Raw genomic sequence first — 21,214 nt, forward strand, 5'->3', positions numbered from 1 at the left:
AGACCCAAATTGTCAGCTTTCCTGCTCCTCTGATGCTGCTTGGCCTGCTGTGTTCATCCAGTTCTACACCTTGTTATTTCTAGCCATTCAATGATTTCTTATTGCTCACCATGTAGTCCACACTTAAACAAGGAAAGTGCTGGTTCATCTTGAACATAATTTGTTATTGAACAGTGAAAGTAAAATCCAAGTAAATGTTTTATTATGCTTTTCACACTTAAAGAAGCAGAAAGTATAGTTACTCTAGTATGCATTGATTGCTTGTTTTGGCAAAGGCATTTGCCACTACCTCCTACTTCCCTTACCTGTATATTCAGGTGGACAGAGGCAAGTGTAGTTATTGATTCCATCAACGCAGGTGGAATTATTCTCACAATCATTGTCCTCACAGTCATCAATATTTATAGTGCACTCTTCACCTTCAAAGCCATCTGCACATGAGCACCTGAGGAAACAATGCAACTGACATTTATACAATGGAAAATGCTAAATGGAGATAAGTGTAAAACACTTCAAGGTTGTTCTAATTCAGAAAGAAGTGCTGCGCATGTTAATGTTTTCTGTGCACTCACTTTACTCCAATAATAAAAGTCTTTGCGGTTAGTGGTCAGACAGTCTGCACTGCAGACTTCACTGAAGGCCTGACTCAATCTTTGATCTGACCTCTTAAGGGGGGTGTCTAACTAACAGGCAGCTAGTCAGTCAGTCTGTGTAACTAAGCTGACTACAGGCATGATAAGGTCTTACAATTTTGTTCATGCTGAGTTAGTTATTCTCAGTCAGAGTAGTGACTAGGGTGATACTGTGCCACAAAGTTTCTATTTCTGTTCTATATTTAAGCCAGGATGCTCTTTGAACATATGCCATAGTTTTGGAACTGGCTACCTCCTTACCAGTGTAATAAATTACATAAAATCATTGCCAGTATATATGTGTATATATATATGCAATATTTATGAAACACTATAAACCCCTGCAAATGAATTGACTGTACAGACTATACCTGTCATATTTCCCCCTATTCTTTTGAGCAGTGGTGCTCACTGAACACCTATTATTCAGGCATAACCAAATAAGAAAACTTTTTCTGAAGAAGGGTCCAGGTCCGAAACGTCAGCTTTCCTGCTCCTGAAATGCTGCTTGGCCTGCTGTGTTCATCCAGCTTTACACCTTGTTATCTCAGATTCTCCAGCATCTGCAGTTCCTACTACCTCCAAGAAAACTATCCTACTGTTTTAGTGGAATTAAATAAATAACACTGTTGTAATTCTCCTAGTAAGCACCATTTGGTATAACAAAAGATAAGGCAAGCCTATTCTTCAGTAGGACAAACCCTTAATTGAAACTACATCTAATGTAAATTTTCACTCTTTCTAGCAGAACAACTCATGAAATAGTTCAGCACATGTAGAATCTGTGATGGAATAACTGCTCAAAAATCAATAACTACATAAAAAATATTCTGTTGCAAAAACTGTAGCTGAAAATCTTTCCACAGGAATAAAAAAAATCATTATTATCCTAATGACGCACACAATTATGAAACTACATGTATACTTAACAATCTTGATGAATGAATTGCTATTCTCATATGAACTATGCTAATAGAGAGCACAGCTTCATAATTTATGAGTATGTAGCTGCACTGCTTTTAAGCTTTTATTTAATGTATTGAAATCTGTAAAGCTCAGTGAATGTTTATCTGGTCTGGTGCAGCAGTTTGGGAATGACTTTCTCATTTTCTGTTCCACTGCAATAACATTCTATTAATTTGCAGCCAACCATAACAGAACGCATTTGCTAAAGAATACTGCAGTCATTTCACTCTTCAATTGTGAATGTGCATCCTGTGCAGAGTCATCAGATAAACAAATGGTTTAAAATCTCTGAAAATTTAATTTGATTAATGTGTGTTTTGCACAAACTAAGGAGAGACCACCATGTGTACTGTGCAGAGATATTCCACTTTGAGGGAAATTGGAACTTAACGGTAGTGCGGTGGGCCTCCACATGGACACAAGGTATATTTTCCAGTCTCAGAGTCTTTCCAATATTTTGAATCGGTTTTCTGGCTTCAATGACCAAGTGAAATAGGGCTGCTAGAGCATCTTCACTTCCAATATAAACTTGAAAACAATATTCAATTCTTTCCCATATTTAATGCCCATACAATTAGTTGGCCTGTGAATATTAAAAATACATCCAAGGCCATGGATTTCTGATGTTTCCATACTATTTTAATAATTCCTACTTCCTTATGGACAGAGATATAGTGAGTGATCCGTCACCTCTGTATGAAAGTGATAGGGCCAATGTAAATTCGATGGCAAGTTATGAAACATTTAACATCTGCTGGAGTTACACAGCTTCCTGCTATACCTCCAGCGGATAATCTACCTCAATGCTGTTACATAATTAACAATTAGTTAATAACTAAAATATTCATCTCAGTGTCCTGTTTTTATAAATGAATCAACATGAATCCACTATTGGCAGATACGCAAGCTTGACCCTTCAATTGATCAATGGCACAATGCAGAGTTTGGTACTGATCAAACAGTAGCAAATTTGTCAGGACAGAATTTACTTTTATATTGTGCAACTACATCCAACTTATTTTCTTTGGTGAAAGGTCTGGAATTTTCTTTTCGAATTAGACCAAGGCTGTAGGAACATTCAAAAACAATAATGTTGAGGTGATTAGTAGATGACTGAATTGTTCTGAAAAATTACCCTCTAATTTTCAGTCTCATTGCACTAATACTTCATTAGTCCCATGTTTTGTTTCACACCTCTTTTGTAGATCAACAAAATAAAGTCATTTTTATGGCTCTTTAATGCAAAGGTAAAATATTTCTTTACTCATCTTTTTATGTTGCATTTAAATTTTACTGCATAGATTATTCTCCTGGTTTTGTTTGTTCAGCAATTTCAAATATATATGTACATATATTCATTCGGTATTATCAGATCAAAGCTTCTAGCTCTTCTGGGACATTAAAACAAAACATGCTATTTCTTTTCTACATCTACGCAAATACATTATTAATTTTTAAAGGTTTGTCTTTTCCTCAGAGAATTACCGGATTCCTCAGTTGATGTAGTTTTAAGAGTCTGTTGTGTAATGCTGATTAATAAATGCTCAATACCAATTAAAATAAAATAAACATAAAGCAAAATACGCAAACCAGAAATGATCCTTTTCTCCCTCTTTAAGATGGCAAGTTCCACTATTTTTGCATGGGCTATTTACACAGGCATGAATGGGAACATCACAGTCTTGTCCCTGTGGAGTAACAGAATACAGAGCGATTTACTTACACAGTCTAGATTCAACAAACCAGAAACAGCAATTCAGCCATCACAAGAGGCAATGGAGACAAGATTCTAACCTAAATGGTCATTACATCAGTGGATATGATAGATCAGAAGCAATAGTCCAACATAAATAATATTCAGAAGAATAGGTATGACAACAATATCATCACACTCAGTGTACTTTAATATTGAGTCAGGCAGTAAGACACTTTTTTTTAAGTCAGTGGGGAACCACTTTATCTTGGACAGCAAAAGTTTAGCTTCTGCATTTAAACTCAAATTGGCCTCTGGCTTAAAGTCACAGTGCAATCAAAGCATTAATAATGATGAGAGTCATTATCCTGACATCATTTTGACAGCTAATTCTGAACTAGTGCAGCAAAATTTCCTGAAGAGCTATCAGGCTGGAAGATACAAGCAGAGGTATAGGCTGGAGAAAGATGACGAGAATGGGAGAGCTGAGGCATTTGATATTGTCTTCAATGACAGGAAATCAATGAAATTTTACAAGGATTAGGTTGATAGGTGATCAAAACATTGTATGGAATTAAACATGGTTGCTGAAGTTTTGGATGGTGGAAATTTGTAAGTTGGAACTAAGGAGTCTTTTGAGCAGTGAGACTTTGGTTTTGGAGAGGATTGAGCAAGGGAGGAGGCTTTGGGCAGGTAATGAAATGGGAATAGAGTTGGCTGCTTCTTTGGTGATGGAACTAAGCAGTCTTGTTTTCCATTCCTTTAACCTCTACCCACCATTCCCCTTGAAAGAACATGCCACTCAAAATTTAAAGAAATTGCAATACTACTATAGAAAGATCATACAACATTCAAAGTGTTGGCAAAAGGAAAATGTCTAAGGATGCATGACTGTTATTTTCTTTTAAAGTAAACCTTAGCAAAAAAAGAATGCTGCTGAGGATCCACAAAGGAGAATTTTGATTACAGTCATCTGTCCATCTGAACGCAATAGGTCACACCACACAACTAACAGCCCCACAGGGTCACATATACTTTGAAGGCTAGACCTGAAATTCAGTTTTACAAATACTGTCAACTGTCACTTTTAGATTTTAAAATAACCGTCAACTCTCACTCTAGCAATATATTACTTCCTATTCTATCTGGAGGATGGATAGCTATCAGCTGCTATCATTTTGTCAGATCAATCTAGCAGGTTCATTCAACCTGGCAGAATAAATGAGATACCAGGGGATGATACCATCTGTATGACAACATAGAACAGTAATTAACTGACGTTCAGAGCTGTCTTCTCAATAATACTCAGGCTTTTCTCTAGCAATGAGCTGCTGAGCAACAAAAATAGTAAACTGCCAAATTTCCATATCTACAAATCATAAACAATACTTTGTTCCTCTGTCAACCACTATGAATGAAAGTTATATTCTTGTGTATATATTGTGTTGTAAATACATGGCACCTAAATTCCAAGGCTGGAATCATGGAGTTTACACCAGGATCATGTCCAGTGTTGCTCACTAGCTGGAAGTTACAGGATTAGTGTAGGATTAGGTGGGTGTAAGCACATGTCTGGAACCTGCTTGCCCTTCAATGCTATAAAGGACGATGGTTGCCCAGGATATTAGGAATTGCAAAGCTCCCACCCTAAACCTTTTCAAATATTGCAGTGTGAGTGAAGAGTTCAAATTCATGGGACACTGGTGCCAGTACTGGGGAAAGAGGAAATGGTTCCAATGGGACAGGCTCCACCTGGATCATGCTGGGACTAGGGTCCTAGCAAATTGCATGACTCGGGCTGTGGATAGGGCTTGAAATTAAATAGTAAGGAAATATTTTTAATTGAACAGAACATTAAAGGGGGTGAGGTCTCAGCAGAGGTAATTAAAGTTTCCAGAACAAATAATTGGACAGACAGTATGGAAAGGGTCAGGAACCTAACTTCAGGCCCAGCAGGTAAAGGAATAATTACAAAAAAAGGAGGGCAGACAAAGCAGAAATGAGGGTGTTGCCACCCTTAAATACAAGCAGTATTCGCAACGAGGTAAACTTGCTTTTTGCACAGATTGGAATTGACAGGTACAATGTAGTGGGTATCACAGAGATGTGGCTGCAAGGCGATGAGGGTTGGAAACAAAATATCAAAATATTTCAAAAGGACAGGCAGATGGGCAGAGAGACCAGGCTTGCCTTGTCAGTAAGGAATAAAATTAAATTGACAGCAAGAAGTGATAAAGAGTCGGAAGTGTGTGTGGGTATAGTTGAGGATCCACAAAGGGAAAAAGGCCCTCCTGGGAGTTGTGTACAGGCGTCCTAGCAGTAGTCAGGATGTGGGGCAGAAAATAAATCTGGAGATAGTGCCTTTCTTATATGCCTTTTCTATGAAAATAATCATGGGGGACATCAATATGCAGGTAGACTGGAAAAATCAGGTTAGTAGCAGATCTCAAGAAAATGAATTAGTGGAATGTCTACAAGATGAATTTTCAAAGCAGCTTGTGGTACAGCCTACTAGGAAACAGGCAATTCTGGATTTGGTGATGTGAACTGAGGCAGATTTGATTTGGGTAATTAAAGTGAAGGAACCCCTAGGGAGCAGTGACCATAATACGATAGAATTCACCCTGCAGTTTGAGAGGGGAAAGCTGGAATCAGACGTAATGGCATTACAATTGAATAAAGGTAACTACAAAGAAATAAGGAAGGAGCTGCCAGAGTTAATCGGAAGTTGGGGTCTGGCAGAAATTCAACGCAAGGAAGAAGAAACATACTAAGGGGAGTACAAGCAACCATGGCTGACAAGAGAAGTCAGGGACAGCATAAAAGTAAAGGAAAAAGCATACAATGTGGTGAAGGTTAGTGGGAAGCCAGAGGATTGGGAAATATTTAAAAATCAGCTAGCTAGTGTTAAAAGAGTATATATATATATAAAATAAGAGAGAGGAAAGAGTAGACACTGGACTGGAAAATGAGGCTGGAGAAGGAGTAATGGGGAACAAAGAAATGGAGGAGGAACTGATTCAATACTTTGCAGCTGTCTTCATGGTGGAAGACACCAGTAGCATACCAGAACTTCAAGAGTCAGGGGGCAGAGGTGGCCTTCACAAAGGAAAAGGCACTGGGAAAGCTGAAAGGTCTGAAGGTGAAAAATCATCCTGATCAGATGGTCTACACCCCAGAGTTCTGAAGGAGATAGCTGAGGAGATTGTGGAGACATTGGCGTTGATCTTAAACTCCTGTTTAAGAAGGGAGGGAGGCAGAAGACAGGAAACTATAGGCTGGTTAGCCTGACTTCGGTCATCGGTCAGAATTTAGAGTCCATTATTAAGGGTGAGATTGCAGAGCACATGGAAGTGCATGGTAAAATAGGGCAAAGTCAGCATGGCTGCATCAAGGGGAGGTCATCCCTGACAAATCTGTTAGAATTCTTTGAGGAACTAATGAACAAGTTAGACAAAGGAGAGCCAGCGGATGTGATCTACTTGAATTTCCAGAAGACCTTTGACAAAGTGCTGCACAGGAGGCTGCTAAATAAGATAAGAGCCTTCGATGTTAGGGACAAGATATTGGCAGAAGGCAAAGAGTAAGGATTGCAGCCAGTCACTCATGTAGGTCTGCAGAGGTCTGTGTTGGTCTAACAACTATTGACATTATCCATTAACGATGTGGACGAAGAAACTGACAGCATTGTTGCGAAGTTTGCAGACAACACAAAGAGAGGTGGAGGGACAGGTAGTGTTGAGGAAGTGGTGAGGCTGCAGAAGGACTTGGACAGGCTGGGAGAGTGAGCAAAGAAGTGACAGGTAAAATACAATGTGTGCAAGTGAAAGAATATGCACCTTGGTAGGAAGAATAGCAGTATTGACTATTCTTTAAATTGGAATGGCTTTCGAAATCTGACACACAACGGGACTTGGGAGCCCTAGTTCAGGATTCTCTTTAAGTTAACATGCAGGTTCAGTTGGCAGTTAGGAAGGCAAATGCAATGTTACCATTCATTTTAAGGGGGATAGAACACATGAGCAGAGGTGTACTGCTGAAGCTGTTTAAGGCTCTGGTCAGACTACATTTGGAATACTGTTAACATTTCTGGGCTCCATATCAAAGGAAAGATATGCTTGTGTTGGACAGGATCCAGAGGAGGTTTCCAAGAATGATCCTGGGGATGAAGGGCTTATCATGTGAGGAGTGGTTGAGGACTCTGGGTCTGTACTCTATGTAGTTTAGAAGGATGAGGAGAAGCTGATTGAAATTTACAGAATACTGAGAGGCCTGCATAGAATGGATGTGGAGAAGACATTTCCATTAGTAGGAGAGACTAAGACCTGAGGGCATGACCTCAGAGTGAAGGAACGACCCTTTAGAACTGAGAAGAGAAAAAATGTCTTCAGCCAGAGTATGGTGAATCTATGAAACTCATTGCTGCAGAGGGCCATGTCATTGAGTGTATTTAAGACAGAGATAGATAGGTTCTTAATAGAATGGGGGATCAATGGTTAAGGGGAGAAGGCAGGAGAATAGAGTTGAGAAATGTATCAGCCATGATCGAAATATGGAGCAGACCCGATTGGCTGAATGGCCTAATTCTGCTACTATACCTTATGCTCTTAAATGATTGTATCAGTTGTCTGTCACAATCATTTCCCTGAAGTTTTCTTTCCTTTGAATGTCTCATTATAATTTTCTGAATGGGTTGGACTTTAACACAAGGCTGATAAATACCTTAGGAAGTGTATTAAAACAAATTGTCAGCTCCCTCCAACAAGGCCTTCAGATTTAGAGAACGCATGCCCTGTCTCGGCTTCCAACCATCAATTGCTTTGAAAAATGTGAAAGGAACTTTGAACTTTTACAAAATATGAAGAAAATTACAGAAATGGTGGAGAGGGGATGGGGGATGGGGGTGTGAATTATCTGCATTCTATGACGCCCATAGTCCCCGGAGCGGTGGTCACCGCTGAGGCAATAAACAATCCTACCACATTGAGAATCCCTGCTGAATGTGGCAGCCCCTTGGAAGTTGGATGACACTTGCTCAAGGCAAGACTCTGCACATGGAGTCTTTTAAAGTGGACACGCTGTTTCAGGGGGTTGCGGTCCGGGTTCACGAGGGCATGGGGCTGACCTGGTTGAGATTTCCCTTCAGCGGGCTTAGATGGGCCCCAAAGTAGGGTCCCCCACTTTGGTGGAATACAGCTGTAAGGAGGGAAACAGATGGGTTTTCTGCACAACTACAGCAAACTTTGTTCTAACTGGCACTTTGTGAACTGGCACCCTTGATAAAGCGGCAAAAAAATAACCTGAGATACTGAAATTTGTTGCATTATCATGACCTCCGAATAGCCAGTTCAGGGGGAGACTGAGAAGGTTTTCTGTCAGTAAGCTTTATTTAAAGCAAAGTTCCATTTTTATTCAAATGATTTATGCTGTAAATAAAGTATAATAGTGATGTGTAAACCTCCTGCATTATGTTTCTATTACTTAGTGTGTGTTTTTACATTGATTGTGTGTCCAGAATATTTGATCAACTGGTACACTCCTGGTCCCATAGGTACCAGTTAATAAAAAGATTACTGTACATCCTTCCAAACCAACGACCAACGCCCCCCCAAATCACCCCCCTCCCCCGCCACAAAGTAATTATTTGATCAATTCATTAAAGAATTCACAGGGTAGGTGGGTAGGATACACAATACCTTTCCTGTAAAATTTCAGACAGCTCTGCCGAAGGCAGGTAGACAGCAGGCAGATTGCTTCCTGGATTTGACAAGCTCCTTTCACCTTCAAACCCACTGACAGCAGAACATAAACTCAAGCCTTTGGTGCAACTGGATGTTTGCTGTTTCGCAGTGGTCTGCCAACAAAGTTTGTCTGGAAGAAGTTTTATTTTCTATAGCTTATTTTCGTGTAAATCATGATGCTGTTGCCTTTACTTGTCTTTCCAGTAAAAACTGAAAGAAACTGCAGATGCTGTAAATCAGAAATTGCTGGAAAAGCTCAACAGGTCTGGCAGCATCTATGGAGAGAAATCAGAGTTAACAGAATAGGGAAGGGTCACTTGACCCTCAATGTTAAGTCTGATTTCTCTCCAAAGATGCTGCCAGACGTGCTGAGCTTTTCCAGCAATTTCTGAGATACCACAGTATGGAGCTGGAGGCACACAGCAGGCCTGGCAGCATCAGAAGAGCAGGAAAGTTGATGTTTCGAGTCGAGACCTTTCCTCAGCTCCACACTGTTGTATCTCTGACTCCAGCATCTACAGTCCTTGCTTTCTCTGATCCAGCAATTTCTGTTTTTGTTTCTTTGCAATGTACTTTACTCATCCCAATTCAACAATATAAACTTTTCACCCAAAACAATATCCTTACTTTGTTACAAAATCACACAATGCTCAGCATCTCGCAATACCGCTTGCCCATTGGGAAATGTGGGTCAGCAGTGTGTGGTGTTCCATCCGTTAAAACCAATTTCCATTGGAGAAAAGAAGAAACCAATCCTTGTCTTTAACATTTTAAAAGGCATGATTAATGTAAATATAGGTACTTAAATCACGTAATCCCAGGACTAATGGCAAGTCTAAAATTAACATGCCTGTGATAAGATGTTTGATCACAAAGAATTATTTGCCCCTATTGAGTCATAGATGAGCTTCAAGTAGAAACAGCTGGATAAATATTGAACAAAGAAGGTTATTAAAGGTTCAATACTCTACGGAATATTATTGTTTCATAACTGGTGGCCAAGAGAATATAATTTGTAGAATCAGAGCTGAGTAATAAAATTTTGATCCAATATTTGGAATTTTTCGCTCAACTATCTTCAGGGAAAGATATCAAGAATTTTTCTTCTTGAAATTTTTAAAAGGTTAGGTAGATTAGAGATGTGAGTTTACAACAGATCAAATGGTCTGCGGTATGTTCAGAAAAGTGGACTTGATGGACGAAATGATTTCCTTTCCTCACTGAAAGGCATGAGAAAGAAGTCATTGCTTGGCCTAAGACATGAATGCACATGAGTGATGTTTCAGAAGTATAGACATTAATTAATCGTCATCTAGTATTTTAAACATTGCACACAAGATGATGAGTAGCATTCTGAGCCTGAATGTTGTATATGTAGCATTGTGTGTTTTCACATTAAATCACTCACAGTGACAATAACCCACTTTTGATAATTGGTTGAGAAATATAGTTATGAATGCTGCAATTGTCATTGTTCTGCGTAAGACATGAACATACCTTGAATCCATATGGGCAGGTGCACCGATAAAAATCCACTGGGTCATTGTTGCAGGTGCCATCATTTTTACATGGATTGGAAAGACAAGGGTTACACTTGGCTAGAATGTTGATGTCAATGGGACCTTGAAAAATAACATGTAACTCATGTTGGTTAAGCAAGTCTTACCTGGATGGTAAATACAAAAAAGTGAGAATTTTTCCTTTGTAGAAGTCCGAAGGTTTTTATATTTTCTGTTTGACCACTTCTCCTTATCATTTGTCCACCTCACAGTGCCTTTGCCAAAAAGCTTATTGCAGAATCACGAAAAATAATAGTAATGTTCATGACCCCTAATGATCTGAAATCCCTGAATGTCTTATGAATAATATTAGGCAGAAATAAATGACTGCAATTAAATAAGTGAAACATAGACTTCAATTCAGTTATCAGTATGGTACTGAAGATCAGGATTCCAGTCCTAAACTAACTAAATGAAAATGAACCTTACTTAATGGCATTTTAACAAAACTTTTCTTATATATCACGCAGGTTTTCTGCAGAAAACATTTTTGTTTAAATGTCAAGGGAGCATATGAACATAAACAGCATTGACAAAGAGATAACACCATACTACTGTAAAACTTTTGGTTGCAACAGCATTTTATATTTGATGTGATATTATTATCAACAATATACTTTTAAAATTCACAATAAAGACAATTCAACATTCAAAGAAGACAAACGTTCAATCCACACTTATTTTTCAATTTAGGTTTGAACTCATGCACTATATATTTAAGATCAAAAGTGAGACCGACAATGCATAAACTGTATATCCACATTAAATGGATATCGGTTATCTAAAGAAAACAAGTCCATCTGAGGGATTAGGTACTTTCTTGGGAGCACATTTAAGGAGAGGCAGAAGGTCTGTTTGCAACATCATCCATTATTTCCAGGGGTGGGTCAACAGTCTTACCTTGCACCAGAAAACCGCAAGGCCCTGGAATCTCTTTTGGCAGGGCACAGGATATCAAAGGTCACAAGTGAAAAATTAAAAAATGTTAGATTGAATGCAACCAAAGAAAGTCAAAGGTCAATTAAAAGTTATATAAAAGCTTCATTGGCAAGTTTAAATCCTTATTATAAATGAAACCACTCAACCACAGCTAAATAGGTATTAGTCAATCAATACAGGAAGTCAATCTTATGGATAAGCCATGGTTTCGAGATCTGATTTAATCCCTCTTCACTCCTATACAAAGAGATTTTTGATGTGCACCAAATCCCATAGTCAAACTGGTGGCATTACCTTGGCATTCAAATTTCTTAGAAGGAGTGGTGAGCAGGAGTTTATCTGTCATGTCACCAGGTCCAGCACAGCGTGCTATGCCTGGCTCTTTGTAGCCTGACTTTACCCAATCAGATAACCACTGCATGTTGCAGTCACAATATAAAGGGTTCGCACCAAGGGCCCTGCAAAGAAAAGGAAGCTGCTTAATTACTTTTCCATACACCAGAACATTGGTCCAGAGTTTGTGACTGTAATGTCAGTGAAATTGCCAGCATTTACCATAAATTTTCTTCTGAGACTGACAGCACATACTGAAGTCCTAATCATGCAGAGTTCACAGTGAAAATCTAAAATATACTGTCTTGTTGTTTCTCTAGAGAGTGAGCTGTTGATGTCCCTCAGAATGTAATCAATTAGAAATCAGTGAACTGGCAAGGACATGCCCTGTTACACTCAGACTTACAGCAAATACCTCTGAAGAAGTTGCATCTTTTTGAATGTGATGTAACTGGGTTTATAAATGGTATATTAAGCCTAAGATTACCGCTGAACAGTTCTACTGCCCCAAGATGGTAATTTTACCCTTGGTGAATATTAAATATCACTATTATTATAACTTCCTCAGCGTTCAGTGCTTCTTAACGTCTTAGCTTGCTGACTGTAAGAATAAGGTCAGAGACGAATACCATTGCTTTACAGCTGATGGGAAATCCGGCCATTAATGTAAAAGATTCCAAAGTGAAAAAAAAATGAGGCTATTTGTCCATCAAACTCATCCTTCCAAAGAAACAGTGGCCTCTTCATTGCATCCAAATAATGATGAAAGATTTCCAATGCTATGATCTCTGGAATTAATTATTCATATTGTGCAGAAGTGGCACCTGGTATTAATCTTAAACTTGTCTTTTAATAATGTTTACCTATACTAATTTGTTGCATAATAAACCTGCTTGGACTTGCACATTATAAGTGCACGAAGCGATCCACATATTTTAAAGAGTGGATAATATGGGTGGATAGTTTGCCTCAATATCTTTGGCAGTGCAATTTTTTCTGAGTGACCAGTTGTGGTATTCTCTTTCAAGTTGTTATTGCAAAGTTCTTGGTGGTAGGCAGGGATTTCACAGGCACAGCAACTGCTTGTGCAGCGAGTGCACATTGGTGGCAAACACAGCCATTATCCTTAGAGAACATAAGAATTTAAGAAATAGGAGCAGCAGGAGAAGATCATATAACCCCTCCAGCCCACTCTGCCATTCAATACAATCATGACTGATCTTCTGCCTTAACTTCCTCACACACTCTCCACATCCTCTGAATATCTGTCTATCTCGGGCTTTAATACATTCAATGAGGGAAAATTCAGAGATCCGTGGCATTGTATTCCAAAGAGTCAATCCTTCGAGTGAAGAAATATCTAGACATCTCAGTCTTAAATGAACAGTCCCTCATCCAGAGACTGTTTCCCTGCATTCTACCTCTCAATTTTACCCTGTTAAGAATGAAATTAATGTACTAAAAATTGAGCTGGGTACAGAACAGGCTGCTGGATTCATTATCACCCATTTAATGCTATCGTTAAAGACCAAGTTCACTTTTATTTTGTTCTCAATGAAGAAATAACAAACAGCCCCAGAAACTGTGTCCATCGTCTACATGATGCAACTCAGGAGTGTGATGGATTACTCTCCACTTGCTGGTTAGTGCAGCTCCAACAACACTGAAGAAACAAGCCACCATTCAGGACCAAGCTATCTGCTTGACTGGCACCACAACCACCTTCAACGTTCACACCACCAACAGCACAAAATGAAATTGTTGAGTACAGGCGTTGGAAGGTCATGTTGCAGCTGTGCAGGACATTGGTTCAGCCACTTTTGGAATATTACACTCAATTCTGGTCTCCCTGATTTGGAGAGATGTTGTGAAACTTGAAAGGGCTCAGAAAACATTTACGAAGACATTGCTGGGACTGAAGGGTTTGAGCTGTAGGCAGAGGCAGGATAGGGTGGGGCTCTGGACTGCTAGAGGCTGAGGGGTGTCCTTACAGAGGTTTATAAAGTCATGAGGGGCATGGTTAGGGTGAATAGCCAAGGTCTTTTTCCCAGGCATAGCAGAGTCCAAAACTAGAGGGCATTGGTTTAAGGTGAGAGGGGAAAGATTTAAAAGAGACCTAAGGGGCAACTTTTCCATACAGAGGCTGGTGTGTACATGGAATGAGCTGCCAGTGGAAGTGATGGAGACTGGTACAGTACAATTATAACATTTAAAAGGCACCTGGACAGCTATATGAATAGGAAGGACTTAAAGGGATATGGGCAAATACTGGCAAATGTGACTGGATTAATTTAGGACATTTGGTCGGCATGGACGAGATGGAACAAGGGGTTTGTTTCCGTGGTGTACATCTCAATGACTCTGCAAGATGCACAGTCACTCACCAAGGCTCCTTCAGCAACACCTTCCAAACGTGTGACCTCTACCACCTAGATGGACAAGGGCAGCAGATACATGGAAACACCACCACCTGCTAGTTCCCCTCCAAGCCACTCACCATCCTGACTTGAGTCATATTGCTGTTCCTTCGCTGTTACTGTATCAAAATCCCTTCCCAACAGTACAGTGCTTCTATACCCAAAAGACTGAAGTATTTCACAAAGGCAGCTCACTGTCACTTTCTGCAGGGCATTTAGACATGGGCAATAAATGCTGGGCTAGTCGGCCAGCAGTGTCCATATCCCATGAACAAATAAAAAAAAATTCAAATTAACTAACAGCAAAATGTTATTTCAGTATCTTGGTTCAGGAATATAGATCTTAACATTACAACTTTCTGTGCCAAAAGAAATAACACATTAACTTATAAAGCTGTCAGAACCATTTCTTTCTTCCTGAGGAAAAACACTCATCTATCAGCTTGTTCCTACTGCTTAAGGCAATGGTTCTGAAGCGGTTAATGTTCATGTTATATTGGGTCCACCCAATGGAGTGGAGTTCCAGCTTTCTGAGGGATCAGATGTATCCCTTACTAGATCCTGAGCTGCTGGTAACAATGCCTGACCAAATGTAGTTGCACTTATTGCTGTTATGTTTTTGTTGTCTCAGAATGGTGTCTCTTATCTACATGCAGTACGCTACAGTGGTGTTTCTTCTACCATTAATCATTACATAGGCTCAAGACAAAGGAGGATTGGTGGCAGTGAACTACATCAAATGACCCTTACCCAGTGCCACATTCTGGTTGGCAAATACCACAAGGTACAAGTAATCGCCATCTAGGAAAATACCACAGTTCCCTGCTTAGAGTTTCACCATTTTTGTGTAGTAAGGGATTCTACCCAGTGGGAGACATTATCCTTGAAACAGAAGGATGTTCTATCTGCTTCAGCTTCAGAACAGAAAAGAAAAATGTGTTCCTCTTATCCAAGAATAATTCGATTTATAACTGGATCTTATTTATGTTTTGACTTACAAATGTGACAGTGATGAAAGGTCATTAAAAGCTCCTTCAGGAATAGATGAGATGTCATTTCCATGCAAAGACCTGGAAAATAGTTTATAATAAACAATGAAGACAATCTACCAGAGCCCTGAATGAATTCCATTCTGCTTTACAAACAACAATTGTACATGTTTCCACCTTAGTTTGATTTACAGGTTAGAGTGCCAACCCATATTTAATACTGGTGTTTGTTTTGTTTGGAGTGTGGGAGACCACACCTTACATAATGGTTCCCATTTCTCATATTTAACACTGGTGTTTGTTTAGTTTGGAGTGTGGGATACCACACCTTATATAATGGTTCCCATGTATACACGACTAACTTCTATTTCATACTGTTCACAGAATCATTCGGTTTATTTAAACCTATTTTGCAGTGCGAAAATCTCATACCACTGAATATAACCTAGGTTTTACAACTTGTCGAATATTACACGTTGAGTAAAGCTATGCAAGACCAGCAAAGTGCTGTATCTCAACAGTTTCCAAAGTACATATTAGGTCAAAATTGCACCACTGTCCCACTTTTTGCATAACTGCGACTCAGACATTGGGGAAAGGGAGTATAAATTCAGAGGGCCTGCACATCGTTTTCATGTTGTAAATGAAAGAAAAAGCACTGGAAAAGTGCTTTAACATATAGCGCATTTCTCATTGTCAATTCAATCCCAAATGCTGAAAAATACAAAATTTCATGTCACTCATTTTTAACCACATCTGCATGAGTACAAATGAAAAGTAAATAGAATTTTCTCAGATTTTCGCCATGAGCTTTGACATTATCAAATCCACAGACACCAAATCCAATTTTCAAAACCATTAATCCAAAGGCAAGTATTGTAGATGACGGCAGTAGCTGTGGAGAGAGAAACCAAGTCAATGCATAGGAATCCTCCATTTTCTTCAAGTGTCTCCCTCACAGGCTTGTGAGGTGGCCAGACTCCTATGCTGACATTTCGGAGAATGGCCCACTGTATCTTCTTCCAATCAGGCAGCATACAGGATAGTAGTCTCTTCTGAAATTGAGGACCTGAAGGCAGAAGTTTTGCCCACTGAGAACTGTACCCAATCAGAGACTTGTATCTTTCCCACTCGGGATTGCCACACGGGGGACTATGGGTACTTTTGAAGGACTACTAAGATCATAGGGACCAGGGGTGTAAGGAGAATGTTTTTTCCCCCAGTTTGAAGGGGGTGAGGGTAACTTAATTCCAGTAATGCCAACATCTTGTCTAATTAAGCAGCCCTCCCCCCAACTCCAGGTCAGCCCCTTTCAGAGGCACAAAATTCTGATTCATTAACTTTGTTTCTTTTTCTCAGAGGCTGCCAGAGCTGTTGAGAATTTCTGCAAGTCCTGGCTTTATTTCAAATTCAACATGCTGATCTACTTTGCTCATGGATTTTCCAGTTTCTCCTAAAACTCTGTGCACATATTAATTGGTGTAAACTGACCAGCCAGGCAGGAAATCCTCAGGATCAGGTGGAACATTGATTTTATGCTCTACACAATATTACTTTATGCAGCAAGGTCTGTTTGTTCCTAAATATGCCCCCAGCTCCTATCACTTATGATCAGCTACGGCCTACTCATGCGGGTGGTCTTACAGTGAAATTTTATACATAATTCCACTTGAAAGCCAGGCAGAGAGGAAGCTGCCTTTATATATTGGTGCTGTGCAGCACTGATGTCAATGACCTTACTGTACTGACTTGTTGTAGCTGTTATTATGTAAAATTTCATGAGAGCTGTTAACTACTCTGCTGCTATAGCTTTACTGGATTTGCAAACATCATATAGGCATTTGTAGAAAGTTGTGACAGCAAAGTGGGATTAGCCCCAAGGAGATTTCTGACTTGAGTCTTCTCAGCAATCAGTCATGGCATGGGATACGGAGCTGGCAACATTAGCATGGTACAGACCAAATAAAAAAGGTGGCTGAACTTACAGTGTTAATGGTTCAAGGAAGGGGCTAGAAAACTTCAAATCTTCACTTAGGCTTAACGTAGGTGCTGGTGGAAGATAAGGTTTCATCATTTAAACTAACCAGGAATATAAGCTCAATCATTTATTCTTGTACTTACAATAAACGGAGGGATTTCAACCCATCGAATGTTCGAACTGGAATACACCTCAGCCGGTTATAACTAAGAATTCTGTGAAATTAAAAATGTCATCTTAGATAATGTATCAGTGTTTATAAATAGAAGCAGACAAAATAAAAATGCCAGAGGTGTCAAGTATTCTTCTATTGTGAATGCCTGCAATGGAGTTTGACATAGCCAGTTTAATCAGTATTTCTACAATCAACATGGGAATCCTGGTTTAGTGTCAAATAAATATTATACTTACAAGGTCAGAAGCTCTGTCATGTTGCTGAAGCTCTGGTTGTACAGTGTACTGATTCTGTTGTTACTTAAATCACTGGAAGGCACAGTGAGTATAATTAGAACAAATGGTAGGAAAGGTCATACACCGATTACACAAGCACATGGGAAAAGGAGCTTATAACGGCATGGTCAGCACCTGATGCACTGTAGCTTCAGATATTGCCTGATGTGAAAAAGTAAGTCCTACAAAATATTTAAGGCATGTTATGCATTGCAGCATGGCCAACTGGGGTTTGGAACTTGAGGTGCAAATACAAATTCCACACATAGTTCTTTATTACAATCCATTGTATTAATTAGAGGGCATTCCCAGAATGTAAACATAATACCCGGGCTATGCTCATGTGTCTCCTTATTCTTCATAAAATTGTGTTATACAACCATTGGAATTTGCAGATTCAGAAGTTAAGTTAAAGTTTGTTCATGAAATTATAACTGGTGCCCCTTTAAACAAAAACTTCCAGATGACCTGGAACATTCCTGATACTTATTCTATTTGGGGGACCTGATTGCATACGGGGCAAATCACAGACTCACATTACTCTGTTTCCATATTATTATTATTCAGTGCAACTTTAAGATTAAGCTCATGCAAGAGATGTATTAATTTCCAAGCACTGATCACCAGTTTCACTCTAGCAACACCAGATGCTGAAAATCACTTGGCCGCATAAATTTATACTTTTCAGATTTACATTATATAAGCTGCATAGAACCAGGTTATCCTGGGAGCTCTTCTGATAGCTCAGTAGGATTCACAACCTAGACAGAACCAAAATGTGGCTGACTGGACTCCTTGTCTCTATCTGTTTATAGCTAACACGAGGTATTATTGAAAACATAGTTTGCTAAGGGAAAAACATCACTCAAAAGTCTCATTCCTGATTGTGACCTAGTGAGCTCTGCAACTGGGGCTGCCTTGGATGACTACAGTCTGCTTCACCTCCTTGTTTAAATGGCACTGTGACGTTCACTGTACAGACTCCCACATGAAGATGGTTAATAGGCAGGTGAAAGGGGTCCCTTTCCCTGGGGTGCCCTGTTCATGATCCAGCATGCATGGTCAGTTATGATACAGGCACACCCCACCCTGCTTCATCAGCAACAGTGCAAAGGGTGGCACTTGCTGTGGGCACCAACCCAGCTTACCACCACTCTATACCCCACCACTAGACACACACAGGAATTCTGGGGCAACATACAAGGAGCCTAGAACCACGAAAGCATTCATAAGATTCAAAACTTGCACTTCACATAATTTGCCCTTTGGGATACTCAGCACTGTCTGCTACAGTCTGCATTCCATGGTCTTTAAGGTCCTCAGCAATGAACATGTACAACTTACAGTCAACAGTTAAATCCACTTTCCAACAATACAATTGGATTACACCACATTAAAATCTAGTTTTTGATTCTGAAATAACACTCTTTTTAGTGGCCCACATCATCTACCAAATGCGAGAGAGCAACATTTTGAAGGGATTGATATGGGAGATAGAGAGGAACTTTTTGGCTATTAATGAGTAATTTAAGATAACAGCAAGAGCCAGGCTATCCAGCAGGAAAGTTAGAAAGCACTTTGTCATGCAGCAAGATAGACTTTGCCAAGCAAGAATATAAAGCAGCATAGAGCCAAGGGAAGTGAATGGAATTACAGTATAAGTCAACCTTGATCTCACCGAACAGCTCAAGGGCTTGAATGGCCTATTCCTGATGCTAAACGCTTTCATATATCAGTATCTAAGAAGTGCAATAATAGAAGTACCTACATAAGTAATAAATGCTTGAAAGTGGTGAGTTCCTTGGGTACCATCACAAACTGATTTCCATCCAAATACCTGGAACACAGAATATTACATGGGATATGACATATAACAGTACTGATCACTAGTTTGCGTTCATCCTGATTTCTTCCAACTTTAAATGAAATACACCAATTAAGAGAATAGACAAAATACTTCCAGTAGTGACTAACCAATTAAAGAGCCAAGGGCCACAGTGTAGCAAAACACCAATAGCCGGAGAAACAGTAAAATGCTAAATAAATAGTAAGGGTTAGATGACAAAGCAAGCTTGGTGGATGTTAGGGGTATGTGAAACTGAGGACAGAATTCCAGTTTTGATGTCCAGATAAAGAATGAGTTTGACTTGGAGATGAGAATATCCTTTCTCCTGTTTCCTCTGCAGCAGGACTGAGCTGCCAGATTTGGGAACTTATGACTGGAGTCCAGACACAGCAGTCAGAATCCATTCTGATCCATAGATTGATTGCAGTAAATTGTAAAGATTAACTTCCTTTCTTTCTCACTTTCTTTTGCATTATTTCTTGGCTTCTAGGTTCATCAATTTGGAGGTGAGGTTAAAAAAAATGGCAGGTATTCACCTAATGCCAACATTTGCTGACATCCCTTAACCTCACTTCACGTTGTTAACAACTAAGCGTTTGTTCTGAGTAGATCAGAGTATCATGAATCAATATATTAAGTAGCATCCCTATATGTTCTGTCAAATACCTTCTCCAAGTAGATATTAAAAATCTGCATAATTTACTATATGTCTAGCAAGATCCACAGACAGATGATATGAACATTTTGTAGTCTGCTGTTTCTGTCCCCAGTACGAAGGAAGATTTTTATTTAGTTATTTTAGGTTCTAATCCCTGATGCCCTTGGGAAACTGTTAACTGTTATTATTGGTATAAAATATTCATTATTTGTTGCTTATAGAAAGTTGTTCACAGCTATTGCCAAGTTAAAAATTAATACTGTGTCTTTGTGAAGTGGTAACTTATTGTTTTAAATATTAATTGCAATGTGCAACTGTTCTTAGACATTTTATGTACGGACTGGAGGTTGGGAAAGACTGAGATCTGCCATTGTTTGCCCTAAATCCTATTCATGTAGTTTTCCCCAGTCTGTGAATAATTATTTCAAAATGGCCCAGTAATTAATCCAAACCTTCTGATTTTTGAAAACAAAATTCATCTCATGACAAAAGAACCATCAGTAATGGAATGTAAGTGTCGGCAGTTTTAAACTGCAAAGACTGCATCACTATTGATGACTCAGCGAGTTGTTAAAACTTTGACGGTGGTTTGGAAACAGTAATGACCACAGTACACACCTTCCTGGATAAAACAATCATTCCTAAACCATATCATCATCTGTGATTCCCAGTTTCTACAGCGGTGAAGCCTGGGTATTGAATTAGAGACATTGGTGCTGGGTCATACAGTAAGTGTAGCACTAACAGAACTGTTTGACTGGCTGGAAGGGGAGAAAAATCTACACAGCACAGATGTATCCCACAGCTGAGCAAAGTGGTAGGTGTTGATGGTGTGTCAGAGACTAGTGTGGGTGTGTTGAAGATAATGTTGGGGCTGTACTAGTGGTGATTGTGATAGTGGGTTAAAGGCAGTGGTGATGGCATGTTAGAGGCAGTGGTGATGGCGTGTTAGAGGCAGTGGTAATGGTGTGTTAAAGGCAGTGGTGATGGCGTGTTAGAGGCAGTGGTGATGG

The 21,214-nt window shown here is 39.4% G+C and overlaps 1 protein-coding gene across 1 annotated transcript in view; it reads right to left on the reverse strand.

The window, feature by feature from the left end:
- The window catches only part of slit2 (slit homolog 2 (Drosophila)), a 426,057-nt gene that overhangs the window by 47,906 nt on the left and 356,937 nt on the right, over positions 1-21,214 (reverse strand). Inside the window, exons 22-29 of the mRNA XM_048602443.1 lie at positions 19,466-19,534; positions 17,659-17,730; positions 17,391-17,462; positions 15,279-15,350; positions 11,825-11,988; positions 10,530-10,654; positions 3,189-3,286; positions 306-445 (exon numbers count right to left, since the gene is read on the reverse strand). Of these exons, the coding sequence (XP_048458400.1) occupies positions 306-445; positions 3,189-3,286; positions 10,530-10,654; positions 11,825-11,988; positions 15,279-15,350; positions 17,391-17,462; positions 17,659-17,730; positions 19,466-19,534 (812 nt within the window). The remainder of the gene's footprint in view (positions 1-305; positions 446-3,188; positions 3,287-10,529; positions 10,655-11,824; positions 11,989-15,278; positions 15,351-17,390; positions 17,463-17,658; positions 17,731-19,465; positions 19,535-21,214) is intronic.

Source organism: Rhincodon typus, chromosome 1 (assembly GCF_021869965.1).
Source record: "Rhincodon typus isolate 14 chromosome 1, sRhiTyp1.1, whole genome shotgun sequence".
Lineage (NCBI taxonomy): Eukaryota > Metazoa > Chordata > Chondrichthyes > Orectolobiformes > Rhincodontidae > Rhincodon > Rhincodon typus.